The following is a 15402-nucleotide window of genomic DNA, read 5'->3' as shown; positions in this document are numbered from 1 at the left end:
CCATTTATGTCTGAGAACGGAGACAGGAAAACGCCTTAATCAAGTTTTCACCTGGAGTTGAAAGCCTAACTTCACAATCTTTGATGTATAGTAGACTTTTACCTGGGAAATCAAATTATGTCTGAGGATGTTATTAAATCTAGCTTCCCCCCGTCCACACAGGCTTACAGCCTCCAGGCGTATTTCATAGTATAAAACCGCAGCTAGGATAGCCACAACTTGTAGTTCTTGGAGGTAGCTCACACGGCTAGAACTAACCTGGTTCCTGACCAGAAGTGCGTACCGCCCGCAACAACACCAGATCGATACGCTGGTACGTTTATTTCCCGTTTATTTTGGTAAGCAAAATCGCTTTGTGTGTTATCTTTGTACATTTTATCTTGTAACTATTTTTACTTTGTTTTTTTGTAATCTTTTTGTATATATTCAGTTCTGCCCTGTTCTATGTTTTTTCTGGAATATTAAATTATTATTTAATAAGTTTGACTTCTGCCGTACTAAACTAACACTCATAGCCTAGAAGAGACTGAAGTGTAACCGTGTATAAGTTCATGCCTAATTGTACGCTTGAGCAACACTACCGTAGGAAATTGTAATTGCATTGTGTGTGGGGGCGTTTGTCATACGTTGGCCTAAGCGCGCAGCTGACCCAACGTACGAACAACGCCAGTGCGAGTAGCTAACAGTATCGTTCGGAACGACTGTTAGTGGGTCTTTGCTTCACGACAGTGTAAGATTGCAACTGTGTGTGTGTGTGGGTGCGTGGCGTTCCCGTATTTGGCCTAAGCGCAAAGCTGACCCAAATACGAAAACGCGGAGTGCGCGCTGAGGACTCGACAGCAGAGTGGAAGTGTCTAGCAACGCTAGTGGTGGCAGTGAGAGGTGTTTTGAGGGGTTCCAGCCTTGTTTGTAGCTTAAATAAGGCTGTTCCCCGCTTAATCTGGTCAAACCCGCAGTCGGGAACCGTATACGCAGGCGTGCCGCGGGCCGGTTCTTGACAATGACTATGTACTCTGTAAAGGACACTCTGTAGTCAGGAGGAGCTCCACACCAAAATGAAGATGAGTGTGCCTCGACCTTCACCTCTGCGTCCACCGAGGTGCTCAAAGCATTCAAGTAGTAAAGAGGTCGGCACCACTCCAAGCATCAAGGAAAGCTCTTTTATTGCATCACCATTGTGGCTTAACAATGACAAACGTTGTTTCGGGCGTTGCCCTTTTTCAAATTGCAGCAGCCATATACAAACACACATGTGCAGTGCCTTAAATACCCCACCTCCACTAAAATCACCAATCGGTGACTTACTGGGCGGAGACCAGTGGTGGACCTGATGGGGAACTGCAAAGGCTAATATGTAAATCACAATTAACCACCTGCCTGCTGGCAAAAAGACCCAATGCAAAGATTAAGAGTAAAAGTGCCTCCATTGGTCATAAAAAACAGATCATATGACATCCGCATCACTTCCTGGACCTATCTGGCCAATCAGGAAGATCCATGTCATAAAACGGAACCACGCGTCCAAAAATACGCATGCATGCATGAGCGTACACATGGAACGCCAGTCAGCCGCGATGTAACTGCAAAACGCGGAAAAGACGCGAAAAAAGCCGCGAAAAACCAAACGGCAAAAACCCGCTTCAAAGCAATGCGTCACAAAGTACGCATCCCAACATGGCGGTACGCATGGAACGCACCCCAAACGCGAAGTGCGCTCCCACACGCGTACGTCTGATCCTCAACACGTCAAAAATGCGCAAGACATATGACTAAACGCATAAGAACAACATGCATGCATACATAAATGCATACATATGTATGCATGCATGTTGTTCTTATGCGTTTAGTCATATGTCTTGCGCATTTTTGACGTGTTGAGGATCAGACGTACGCGTTTGTGAACGCACTCCGCATTTGGGGTGCATTCCATGTGTATCGCCATGTCGGGATGCGTACTTTGACGCATTTTTCGAAGCGGTTTACCGTCGGTTTTTACGCGTATGGTCATATGCTTTGCGTATTTTTTGACGCGTTGCGGATTAGTCGTACACGTGTGGGAGCGCACTCCGCGTTTGGGGTGCGTTCCATGCGTACCGCCATGTTGGGATGCGTACTTTGTGACGCATTGCTTTGAAGCGGGTTTTTGCCGTTTGGTTTTTCGCATCTTTTTCGCTGCTTTTTTCGCGTCTTTTTCGCGTCTTTTCCGCGTTTTGCGGTTACATCGCGGCTGACTGGCGTTCCATGCGTACGCTCATGCATGCATGCGTATTTTTGGACGCGTGGTTCCGTTTTATGACGTGGATCTTCCTGATTGGCCAGATAGGTCCAGGAAGTGATGCGGATGTCATATGATCTGTTTTTTATGACCAATGGAGGCACTTTTACTCTTAATCTTTGCATTGGGTCTTTTTGCCAGCAGGCAGGTGGTTAATTGTGATTTACATATTAGCCTTTGCAGTTCCCCATCAGGTCCACCACTGGTCTCCGCCCAGTAAGTCACCGATTGGTGATTTTAGTGGAGGTGGGGTATTTAAGGCACTGCACATGTGTGTTTGTATATGGCTGCTGCAATTTGAAAAAGGGCAACGCCCGAAACAACGCTTGTCATTGTTAAGCCACAATGGTGATGCAATAAAAGAGCTTTCCTTGATGCTTGGAGTGGTGCCGACCTCTTTACAACTTGTATGTACTCTGTAAAGTGCTGCAGAAGATGTCAGTGCTATATAAATACATAATAATAATATGGTAGGACATTAGACTATGACTATGGTAGGATTAGAGTGTGAGCTCCGCTGACGACAGTCAGTGACATGACTATGTACTCTGTAATGTGCTGCAGAAGATGTCAGTGCTATATAAATACATAATAAGAATATGGTAGGACATTAGACTATGACTATGGTAGGATTAGAGTGTGAGCTCCACTGAGGACAGTCAGTGACATGACTATGTACTCTGTAAAGCGCTGCAGAAGATGTCAGTGCTATATACAATAAACATAATAATATGGCAGGACATTATACTGCGACTATGATAGGATTATATTGTGAGCTCCTCTGAGGACAGTCAGTGACATGACTATGTACTCTGTAAAGTGCTGCAGAAGATGTCAGTGCTATATAAATACATAATAATAATAGTAATAATAATAAATAGGGCAGGACATTAGACTACGACTTTTGAGCTCCTCTGAGGACAGTCAATGATCTGACTCGATCGCCTCTATATACTCTGTAAAGAGCTGTGAAATGTGCAATATATATAATATATCTGTATAATGTGTAATATATAATATAGAGCACGGTTACCGCCGATTACGCAAAAGCGGGATTCCGATCCCGATTTACCGCGTAGTTCAGGTGACCCCCACGTCTTCATGTCCCCTTGCAGGGATGAAAACCGCCAATCACGACTGGAGGCCAACAATCGCCGCAGGAAGCCTGGCGCCGCCCCCAGATGTGACGACGCAGAACGGAAGGCCGGAGGACACCACCGAGCGTCTGTGTGAACCGCCCCTTAGTGGTATTATTTTTAAATGTAGGGAACTGCATAATACTTGAGTTTTAGTATAATAATTAATACGTAGGTATGCTGGATTTACCATGTTTAGGCTTTCGCTCGATCTTAGTTTGGTTTCCTCTTGAATCTCTTGCAATGTTAAGCTCTACAATAACAGTGTACTTGGCTCCAGCGATATCAATGCTCAGACTCTGCCTGTCCTCTGTCTTGGCCTTCTCCAGTTCCATGTTCGTCATCTTATCGAATGGAATGAAGTTGGTGCCTTGGTAGTATCCCCACTCCACCACGTTACTGCAAAGCTGGGCCTCGCGCTCTCTGGTCTTCTTATCTCTTACATTCTTTATCATGTCTTGGATTTTATTGCTGACTTCTAGAACATCTTTTGAGAGACCCAGAACTTTGACTGTGAAATTTGGCAGATCAAATATAAGACTAACTGTATGATCCTTTTGAAGTTGGATCAGGGCCTCTTGGTCCCTCTCATCAAATTCCCGGATCCAGTCATCTGTTATAACATTCTCATGCTGTTCCTTCAGGATGAGGTCTCGGAGCCAGGAGGACGTCTTGTTCACAAGATCCCGACTTTCTGCACACAGGTGGAAGACAACCGGCTCAATGTTCTCTCTCAGTTCCACCATTTTGGGCTCCTCAGTATCATCACTGCGGAAAATGCTGAACACAGCTGGAAAAGAGGAATCGGTACATTTATCTTTGCAAATCAGTCACCAAAACCTCAAACAAGCACTGCAAAATTGTATAGCAATAGTACTTCAGTCTAGCCTGACAGCTGCTGTCTCACATGTGATCACTCCTTGCCCCTCCCTCCTGGTGACTCATCCTGTCTTATTGGAGAGAAGACAACATGATTCATCAGAAAGGAGAGGTGAGCAGCAGTGACAATAAATGCGAAGCAGGTTGAGACAGCGTGCTTTAAAAATTGGACACCCAGATGCCAGCCACCTCCACTTCCCATTTCCACAAAGGGTTAACCTCCCTGGTGGTAGCCCCGACGTACACTCGGGGTAGCCGCCGCAGAGGATTACATGGCCCCGGGAGGAATTTTCTGAATAAAACTTGTTGTAAACCTTGTAGCTAGCACTAGGCTAGCTACCTGTGTCCCCCAAGTCCCTCCGCTCTGCTCCGATCCCCCCGATCACCACCGTTATACGTACCACCCCCCGGATCCCGCGATAGCGCAGCCTCTCCAATCACCTTCATGCTTCGCTATGGGGAGGATCGGGACTGGGCATGATGACGTCAGACGTCATGTCCGATCGTCGCCATAACGACGACTAAAGCTGATTGCAGAGGCTGCGGCTCTTGCGGGATCGCGGCTGGGTAAATATAAGCGCCAGTGATCGGGGGGATTAGAGAGGTGCGGGGGGACTTGGGGGACACAGGCAGCTAGCCTAGTGCTAGCTACAAGGTTTACAAAAAGTTTTATTCAAAAAATTACTCCCGCGGACGCAACCACTGAAACTGCGCACCGCCAGGAGGGTTAAAAGAAATAAAAATACAATGATGAGAAAAGGCCTTTATTAATCATAATTAACCATGAATACTTACCTTTAAAAAAATGTTACCACGCCAATATCCTCAGAAATGTCCCACACCAATATCCTCTGTTACCTTGACTGAAGATCTCCACTGCGCACCCGCTGCCACACATCGCCGCTAACCGCAGCTGTAGCTATACTAAGTAGGTAGAGAAAAAGAATCTTTAAATTTGCCACCAAGGCTCCCCATTGGTCTATTAACAGCAGGGCTGTGGAGTCGGTACAAAAATCTTCCAACTCCAACTCAGTTTATGAAACCATGACTCCGACTCTGGGTACCCAAAATGGCCCCGACTCCGACTCCTTACTCTAATACTTAACAGGGCTGTGGATTTTGTACAAAAATCATCCGACTCTGACTCCCGACTCTGACTCCTCACTTTATGAAATCAACGACTCCGACTCCGGGTGCCCAAAATTGCCCCGACTCCGATTCCAACTCCGACTCCACAGCCCTGATTAACAGACCAATGGAGAGCCTTGGAACCATGCTTTTTGCTCTAGCTATACTTAAAGGGAACCTTAACTGAGAGGGATATGGATGTTTCCTTTTAAACAATACCAGTTGCCTGGCAGCCCTGCTGATCTCTTTGGCTGCAGTAGTGTCTGAGTCACACACATGAAACAAGCATGCAGCTAATCCAGTCTGATTTCAGTCAGAGCACCCGATCTGCATGCTTGTTCAGGGGCTGTGGCTAAAAGTATTAGAGACACAGGATCAGATGGAGAGTCAGGCAACTGGTATTATTTTAAAAGGAAAAATCCATATCCTTCTCAGTTAAAGTTCCCTTTAAGAGTACCTAAACCAACATTAATATTTTGAAGGAAACACATGTCCAAGTAGCCTACCTTCCATACTCGCTATTCAGCTTGTTTTCGACTGTCCTCAATGGCTGCAACTGTTGTAAGGCAGTTGATCCCCCCCCCTCTTTATATGATCTTGTGTTTGGGGTATACAACAGCAGTGGGTTAGCTCTACTTTATTATTGTCTTTTAATGTAATTTTATGCATATGTATTCATGCAAATTATTGTACAATACACTGGAGTCCACTCTCTTTCCACCACGGGTTATTTCCCTTTAAAGGGGAACTGGTGAGAGAGGTATATGGAGGCTGCCATGTTTATTTCCTTTTAACCACCCTGGCGTTCTGATTAAATCGCCAGGGTGGCTGCGGGAGGGTTTTTTTTAAATAAAAAAAAAACTATTTCATGCAGCCAACTGAAAGTTGGCTGCATGAAAGCCCACTAGAGGGCGCTCCGGAGGCGATCTTCCGATCGCCTCCGGCGCCCAGAATAAACAAGGAAGGCCGCAATGAGCGGCCTTCCTTGTTTTGCTTATATCGTCGCCATAGCGACGAGCGGAGTGACGTCATCGACGTCAGCCGACGTCCTGACGTCAGCCGCCTCCGATCCAGCCCTTAGCGCTGGCCGGAACTTTTTGTTCCGGCTGCGCAGGGCTCAGGCGGCTAGGGGGGCCCTCTTTCGCCGCTGCTCGCGGCGAATCGCCGCAGAGCGGCGGCGATCAGGCAGCACACGCGGCTGGCAAAGTGCCGGCTGCGTGTGCTGCACTTTATTTGATAAAAATCGGCCCAGCAGGGCCTGAGCGGCAGCCTCCGGCGGTGATGGACGAGCTGAGCTCGTCCAGACCGCTCAGGAGGTTAAGCAATACCAGTTGCCTGGCAGCCCTGCTGATCCTCTGCCTCTAATACTATTAGCCATAGCCCCTGAACAAGCATGCAGCAGATCAGGTGTTTCAGACGTTAAAGTCAGATCTGACAAGACTAGCTGCATGCTTGTTTCTGGTGTTATTCAGGTACTACTGCAGAGAAATAGACCAGCAGGGCTGCCAGGCAACTGGTATTGATTAAAAGGAAATAAATATGGCAGCCTCCGTATACCTCTTACTTCAGTTCCCCTTTAAGATTGCTCTATCACCTGTTGAGGTGTGGTGAATAGGGGGTGTGGTCTCTAGGTATTTAAGACCAATCTGAGCATGTCACAATAGCTACAACTAAGGACCCGGCAGGGTCAGAAACGCGTCAGCTTGCATGCTGCCCTATTTTGCTATTTTTCTATGATGACCAAATAAAAGGATTTATGCTTTTATCCAATGAAAGGAGTGCAGAGGATTTTTGAACTGTTGTAAGGCAGAGGTTTTATTTTCCATGCATCATTAATATATGGCGCCTGAACCGCTCTGATTTCCTGTGCAGAGCGGCTGACAGAGCGAGAATCTCCTTCTCCACGCTCGTGCACTGTTCAATTTCAGCACACGAGCTGAGCGTATTGACTTGCGTGGGGTGATGGCCACTGACAATCAGCGCTTGTGGGTTACGCAAGCACGCACAAACACGTGACGTGAGAGATGATGCGCGTGCACGAAAACAAGCCACGCGTTTACCTCATTAGAGGAGAAAGCGATCGGCGCTAAGAAACAGGAAGGTCTTGGCGAATGTCAGTGACTGACCCATTGACTGGCCAGTCGATGGGGAACCCGTTGGGGAAACACGGAGGCAATTACGGGGCCAAGTGCCAACACTGCGGTAAGTGCCTGCATTATTCAGAAAGATACGTATTTCAATAAAATGCCATAATTGCATTGGTTTAGGTAGGAGGGAGGAGAGTGGGAGCTGCACAGGAGGGAACTCAGAGCAGAGCTCTAGCTAAAGCTGTAAGGCTCCCCATTGGTCTAATAACAGACCAATGGGGATCAGGTAATTGGGGAGCATTGGTGGCAAATTTAAATATGCTTTTGCTCTAACTATACGTACAGTAGCAATAAAAAGTATGTGAATCCTTTGGAATAGTATGGATTTCTGCACAAATTGGTCATAAAATGTGATCTGATCTTCATCTAATTCCAAACAATAGACAATCACAGTCTTCTTCGACGAATACCACACAAGTAATGAAATGTCTTCATGTTTTTATTGAACACACCATCCCCAGACTACTGACCTCTCCAAGAGCTAATTGGAGTGAGGTGTCAGCCAGCTGGAGTCCAATCAATGAGATGAGATTGGAGGTGTTGGTTACAGCTGCCCTGTCCTATAAAAGACACACACAGCAGTTTTGGGTTTGCTTTCCCAAGAAGCGTTGCCTGATGTGAATGATGCCTCACACAAAAGAGCTTTCAGAAGACCAACAATTAAGAATTGTTGACTTGCATAAAGCTGGAAAGGGTAATAAAAGTATCTCCAAAAGTCTTGCTGTTCATCAGTCCACAGTAAGACAAATTGTCTATACATGGAGAAAGTTCTGCACTGGTGCTACTCTCCCTAGGAGTGGCCGTCCTGTAAAGATGACTGCAAGAGCGCAGCGCAGAATGCTCAATGAGGAATCCTACCGTGTCAGCTAAAGACTTACAAAAGTCTCTGGCATATGCTAGCATCCATGTTAGCAAATCTACGATACGTAAAACACTAAACAATGGAGTTCATGGGAGGATTCCACAGAGGAAGCCACTGCTGTCCCAAAAAACCTTGCTGTACATTTAAAGTTTGCAAAAGAGCACCTGGATGTTCCACAGTAGTACTGGCAAAATATTCTGTGGACAGATGAAACCATAATTGAGTTGTTTGGAAGAAACATACAACACTATGGCCTATATGGAATTAACTTTTTTCCTGAGTTTTAATAAATAATAAGTGCATTTTAAGCCACCTGCAAGCAGGAAAATACTCAAAATAATTTTGATGGTACTTTTCACCTACATTTGGGTACTTTTACAATTGCAAAGCGCTTACAAATTATTTGAAAGGAAAGATGAAAAACTTAAGCGAAAAACTCAAGAGAAAAAGTTAATTGCATATGGGCCTATGTGTGGAGAAAAAGAGGCACAGCACATCAACGTCAAAACCTCATCTCAACTGTGAAGCATGGTGGTGAGAGCATCATAGTTTGGGACTGCTCTGCTGCATCGGGGCCTAGACAGATTGCTATCATCGAAGGAAAAATGAATTCCAAAGTTTATCAAGACAATTTGCAGAAGAACTTAAAGCGGATCCGAGATGTAAAACTAACTATAACAAGTAACTTGTCTATATATCTTATCTAAAGTTTAGACAGTATATCTATCTGCAAACAGCTTTGATAGAATATGATTATTTCTTCCTGTGATACAATGACAGCAGCCATGTTGTTTGTAAACATTACACAGAGGCAGGCTTATCTGCACCATCAGCACTCAGACTGTGAAAAAAAACCTAATCCCCCCTCCTCCTCCCCTCTGCCTCTGAAATCTCTGGCTAGTAATACCTCCCCCTCCTTCTACCCAGACTGAGCTCCCATGAGCCCTTGCTACTGCCAAGGCTCTCTGAAGAACTGTGGGCGTGGCTTCTTTAGTTAATAGGGAATTAGAGTATTAAAACAAAAACAAAAAAGTATTTAGCTTGAGGAATGCCTCATAAACAATAGGAAAGGAACACAATTATGCAATTAGTAAAAGTTCACCTCGGATGCACTTTAAGGCCATCTGTCCACCAGCTGAAGCTCAACAGAAGATGGGTGTTGCAACGGGACAATGACTCAAAGCATAGAAGTAAATCAACAACAGAATGGTTTAAACAGAAGAAAATACCCCTTCTGGAGTGGCCCAGTCAGAGTCCTGACCTCAACCCCATTGACTTTGGTGAAAATTTGCAAGTAACACTGCTCCTGGGGTACCGGAGGTGGGGAAGAGCCCCTTGTCCATGTATTGGACAAGGGCTCTGGGGGAGAGGGGAAGGCTTGGCCGCCCCTCTCCCCCGGAGCCCCCCATACCATGGACCATGCAGGCTGGTATAGCTCAGGGTGCAAAGCCCTACGTGGCTGGGGATCTGCATTCTGGCTATTCAGCCAGCATGGGGAACCAGGGGCTGGGGAGGGGGACCCCACATCATTTTTTTTAAAGTTCCCAAACTCTGAGGAAAAAAAATGGTTAGAAAAATAGGTAAAGATGCCAGGGATCCTTATATAACTATATTGCGGCTGTATAGCGATCCCTGGCCAACAGCGTTGACATAGAATTCACTGCTCTTTTTTTAAATAATTTAGATTTACACAACCATTAGGTTATACATTATCTATCATTTACCGCATTTGAATGTATACTTTTTTCTTATTGTAACTTTAAAATCGATTCTCTCCAAAACTATAAGGTCTTTTTGAATATTCGTTTCTCTTGTTTCCACTGTCCTCCTTAACATACCCTGCGAATTTGGTGTTTCTAGAATGTACAAGGGTTTTGCTATTAACCACTGAATTCGGTGGCCATTGACTTACATGTAAAAAATGCGAAAAGCAAATTTTTGACAAAAAAAATGATGTTAAATGCGAATGGCGAACAGCCCAAGTTCGCCAGGAACTGTTCGCGGGTAAACTGTTCGGGCCATCTCTTAGAACAACTTCCAAGACACAAAAGCAGAGAGAGCCTTGGCCTTGCAAGCTTACAATCGAAAGGAATGGGGGGAAGAAGTGGTGGGGTAGTATACCGTATTCATACAGGCAAGAGTGTTTTTAAGTTATCTAGCGAGGAGTGCAACTTGATCGGAGCTCAAATGGGGAATGGCCTAAGTTAGATCATATACTTGTCTGAAAAAGTGAGTTTTGAGGGAGCATTTAAAGATTTGAAAGGTTGGTGAGTGACGGAGGTGTTGTGGAAGTGACGGACATGTTATGTCTGGCTACCAATTAATAAGAGGATTCAGTTCAAACTCTTAACCATAACCTACAAAGCTCTCCACAATCTCTCTCCCCTGTACATCTCCTCACTAGTCTCCAGATACCAACCCAACCGCAATCTCAGATCTGCACACGAGCTTCTTCTATCCTCTTCTACAATTACCTCCTCACATTCACGTGTACAAGACTTCTCACGTGCCTCACCCCTCCTCTGGAATGCCCTTCCACAACACATCCGCCACTCTCCCACCTTTGAAATCTTTAAACGCTCCCTCAAAACCCACCTTTTCCGACAAGCATATTCTCTAGCTTAGGCCATGCACCCACTAAATAACCTAATTACGCACTGCCTGTACATATACTGTATACTTCCCCCACCTCTTGTTTCCACCCCATTCCTTCAGATTGTAAGCTCGCAAGGGCAGGGCTCTCATCCTTTTGTGTCATGGAATGTTATTAATTCAATTGCTTGCACACTGTTAGAAATTTATACATTTTAGTCATCCTGTTAAATCAAATTGTAATCAGCAGTGCTGTATCTTGTATCAGTGTTCATATTTCCATGTATATCATTGTCTGCATCATTATGTATCCCTTGTTTGTGTTCTTACATTGTACAATATATGTTGGCGCTTTATAAATAAATAAATAATAATAATAATAATAATAATAATAATGTCACATAAAGGGAACCTTCTACAATGGAGAATACTCACATTTGGTGAATTGGGTGATTTTGGATAGAAGTGACTCTTGTTTGGCCAGTCCGGTCCCCTCCTTCTTCTTCATACTGGAATGGAAGTCATTCAGCATTTGCTTTTGGAAAATGACGACTTTGACCATCTGAATAGACTTCGGTGATCTGGCAAACTGGGCCACAGCTTCTAGAATAATGTCAGCCACCATGGCTGAAGGGATATTACCCATACCTGCAACAAAGACCAGAAATGATCCTCTCCTCTCTGCCAGGACACATCCTGTTCTGTACATAGTGTGTTGTCTGCTGCATAGATGACAGAAGATGCCAAGTCCAAACTGCCTGGTGACACTGAACCAAAAGTATAAATAAATGTTGGTCTGCAGTAGGCCATGGAGCATTGTGTTTGAGTGTGATGTTCTTTCTAATGGCAGATTTGGACTTGTACATCACAGTAAAGATATAAGATCTTCCTTCAGCAAGTCACAATGGCTATCATTCATAAAGCATTCCCGCATGCGGAAATGCTAAAAACAGCCGACTTTACCAAGCACTGAGCAAAATGTCAATTCATAAAGGCTGTTTCCGCATGCGAAGCTGACATTTCCGAGCAGAGCGATAAATTACCGCATTGTGCGGTGATTCCATGCGGAAATGTAACAAAATGTAAATTCATAAACTTTATGCAAGCGGTATGCGGACGTGGATTACCGCTCCCCTGGATGTAGCGATAAGCATGCGGAGTACATATAAGTGAATGGGACAGACCTCCCAAGCAGCAGCAGAGAGAACACCGCATGGAGGGACTCGGCCAGCTTCTCCTGTTTCCGCATGCCGACCGCCAGCCTACCGCCAGCCTACAGCGGGATATCTCCGCACTCCTATCGCAACTAGAAACATTTTTATGAATGACCACCCAGAAGGCTGAAATACCGACAGCGGTATTTTCCCGCACGGATTACTGTTACCGACAACACTTTTATGAATGATAGCCTATGGCTCCTATTTCTATCTCCATCTCTAGTAGTGCTGGATTCCAACAGAGCATGGAGATCTAACACCATGAGGACTTCTGTTGGATCTCCTTCTCCATAGCACAGTTAACCAAGCTAAAAAAAGGCGTGTATGAACTTCAACACCTTGAGCCTTTATGATCCAGAGGGTCATATCCAATCCATACCTTGTATTGATGAAACCAACCTAGCCGGGGACAGCTGTCTACAACTTGTATTACATAATTTTTTTCTTAAATAATATAGCATAGGTGTGGTATAAATCAGCAGTTCTGTGTGGAATTTTAGGCCAGCTACTTTAGATCTAGTCCTCCATAACTAAACTTTAAACCCCATAGGACTTTTATCTCAATTCCTACCCATAGAGCAATTCAGAATCCATACCCTGTACTGATGAAGCCAATCCAGCCTGATGCCTCCAGTTGTATCATATAAACTATGCGTGTGCCATAAACCAAAGCCTGTGGATGTATGACTGGCCTGCTGTTTCAAAACAGTCAATAAAAACTCAAAAACAAAATGGAAGACAAAACCAAGGACAACAGTGTAGTGTGCTTGGTATGAGAGACATGGGATAGGTACTCAAAAACTCTGGTTGGCATCCAAACAACCGCTCCGTAGGTAAGTATGGATGCAATATAAGTTTGTTCCCACTCAGGGCTCTAAAGGTTCCTCTGGGTGAAGGTCGGTCTCTAAAGTGCACAGGTCTATAGGTTGGATGAGATCCAGAGGCCAATGTGCCCACCTCTGTGAGGTCTACTATGGCACTAACTGCCCACATACAATAAAATGTATAAAAACTTTTAAAATGGGATGCTAAGATATAACTTACCTCCCAAGAGTGGCCATTAATGATATTATGTAGCGATATACAAACTTTATCAGACTACTATTAGACAACATATTTCGCACGCGTCCCACATCCCGCTCCTTCAGATCTTCCATCTGCCAACACTGAGCACCTGCAAGAGTACTCTCATTATTGACACATAACAGACCTGATGAAGGGGGAGAATGCCCAGGAAACTCATTGTCTAGCAGTAGTCTAATAAAGTTTGCATTCTTACACAATTTGGTATATTAAAATAGTGCTAGGAGGCGCCCAGAGGTAAAAACAGCCAAATTAGAAGGCTATATAAAAAAAACTCACAAGGAGTGTCTCTATAAAAAGATTTTTAGAACTTTATTTCATAAGGACAATGACAACGCATTTCTCGGCAACAGCCGCTTCCTCAGGTCAAGTTTGTGCCAAAATAGCAGGTATCCAGGTCTGGATTGCACTTTGAAATGCGCCTGACTGGCATGAGTATTCATTTGATTTATTGTTTTGGGCGCCTCCTAGCACTATTTTATTGTAAAATACCCTACACTACTAGGGTTAGTACCACACAATTTAATTGTGAGAAAAGACCTTTTTTGGAGCAGCGACCGATCCTCTACACCTGAAAGGCCGAGTGGAGACGGTATTTCTCCACATGCCCTTAAAGGGGAACTTCAGCCTAAACAAACACACTGTCATCAAGTTACATTAGTTATGTTAATTAGAATAGATAGGCAATATAATCTCTTACCCACCCTATTTTAAAAGAACAGGCAAATGTTTGTGATTCATGGGGGCTGCCATCTTTGTCATGGGGGCAGCCATCTTTTTGGTTGAAAGGAGGTGACAAGGAGCAGGAGACACCGTTCCAACTGTCCTGTGTCCTGATTACCCCTCCCAGCTGCACACACTAGGCTTCAAATGTCATATTCAAAATGTAAAAAAAAAAAATTGCACCAAAACAGCAGAACGAGAACAACAAAATCAGAAATCCCATCATGCTTTGCACAGCATCAGGGAAAAAAAGCCCGGGCAGTTTTCTTCTGTGCAGCTAAAAATGAGGCTTGTATAAGAGAAACAAAGTTCTGATGCTGTGAAACTGTTAAAGAAACACCAAGCCTTTTCAGTGCTGCTGAGTCAATTTTTAGTCCGGAGGTTCACTTTAAGAGTGGTTGCATCTGGTGGCAACCCAAACTTGTGAGTATGCATTTGTATCATTTATTGCCACCCTACACAACTAAACGATACTACACCAGATTGGGCTTCCGAAGTTCCCGTGTTTTTTTCCTGTCTTTTACCAGTATGAAATTTGGTAAATGGCCATTCTTGGGAGGAAAGAGATAACTTACCCTCCATTATAGGAGGGTAACAGGAGCTTATAGGAGCAGAAAGAAATGACATGAACGGCTATGCTCACTGATCTTTTGTGATACATTATCCATGTTGCTTTTCGGACACATAAAAAATGATAGCCAGGGAATACCTTCTGTTTTTAGAAGAGACTTCTTATCACTCTAGGATCCTGACCATGAATGATGAGGCTTGGTGTGAGCAGTGGTATGGAAATGAGAAGACTAATGGTTGGTGATAACACAGCAGACAGGAAGTGGTGGGATGGAAGAATGACCAGGTGATGGGGACAGTGACTTGACAAGTGACACAGGAAAGGTTACAGTAAGACAGAAGGTGACACAAGGGACATGAAGTGGTGGGACGAATGACGAGGTGGAGAGGACAGTGTTGTTGTGGCAGATGGTGAGACAGGGAAGGTATGAGGAGTAGAAGGTGGATACCAGACCTGTCCCGATGGCTGGAAAGGCCACCGACGATGCCTTCAGCTGAGCACATACAGCCAGAGCTTCAGAAATGAAATCTTTGATGCCTTCAGCTCTATTCCTGCCGACGAGATGGAGAATGTTTTTGCAGCGGAGATTTCCATTTTTTGTAACAATGTGGTTCCCATTACTCTGAGCTCCTGCAGAAGAAGAAATACCGGATGATTATTTACTTATTACTGTAATAATGCATTACCCCAACCATGACAGAGAACCCCGAGCCACAGATGTCCCCATCTCTCCAGTGTCCATGGATGACTGTACGGCCACACCCGATATACAGGAAGATTAATATATGG

The 15402-nt window shown here is 44.6% G+C and overlaps 1 protein-coding gene across 2 annotated transcripts in view; it reads right to left on the bottom strand.

The window, feature by feature from the left end:
- LOC137525233 (protein mono-ADP-ribosyltransferase PARP14-like) overlaps positions 1 to 15402 on the bottom strand; it is a 116926-nt gene that overhangs the window by 14661 nt on the left and 86863 nt on the right. For both annotated transcript variants that reach the window (XM_068246234.1, XM_068246235.1), the window contains exons 12-14: positions 15067 to 15243; positions 11455 to 11667; positions 3602 to 4201 (exon numbers count right to left, since the gene is read on the bottom strand). In XM_068246234.1, the coding sequence (XP_068102335.1) occupies positions 3602 to 4201; positions 11455 to 11667; positions 15067 to 15243 (990 nt within the window). The remainder of the gene's footprint in view (positions 1 to 3601; positions 4202 to 11454; positions 11668 to 15066; positions 15244 to 15402) is intronic.

This window comes from Hyperolius riggenbachi, chromosome 7, assembly GCF_040937935.1.
Source record: "Hyperolius riggenbachi isolate aHypRig1 chromosome 7, aHypRig1.pri, whole genome shotgun sequence".
NCBI lineage: Eukaryota > Metazoa > Chordata > Amphibia > Anura > Hyperoliidae > Hyperolius > Hyperolius riggenbachi.
Note: the sequence above shows the minus strand (reverse complement) of the source record. Positions and strands in the feature narration are given on the sequence as shown.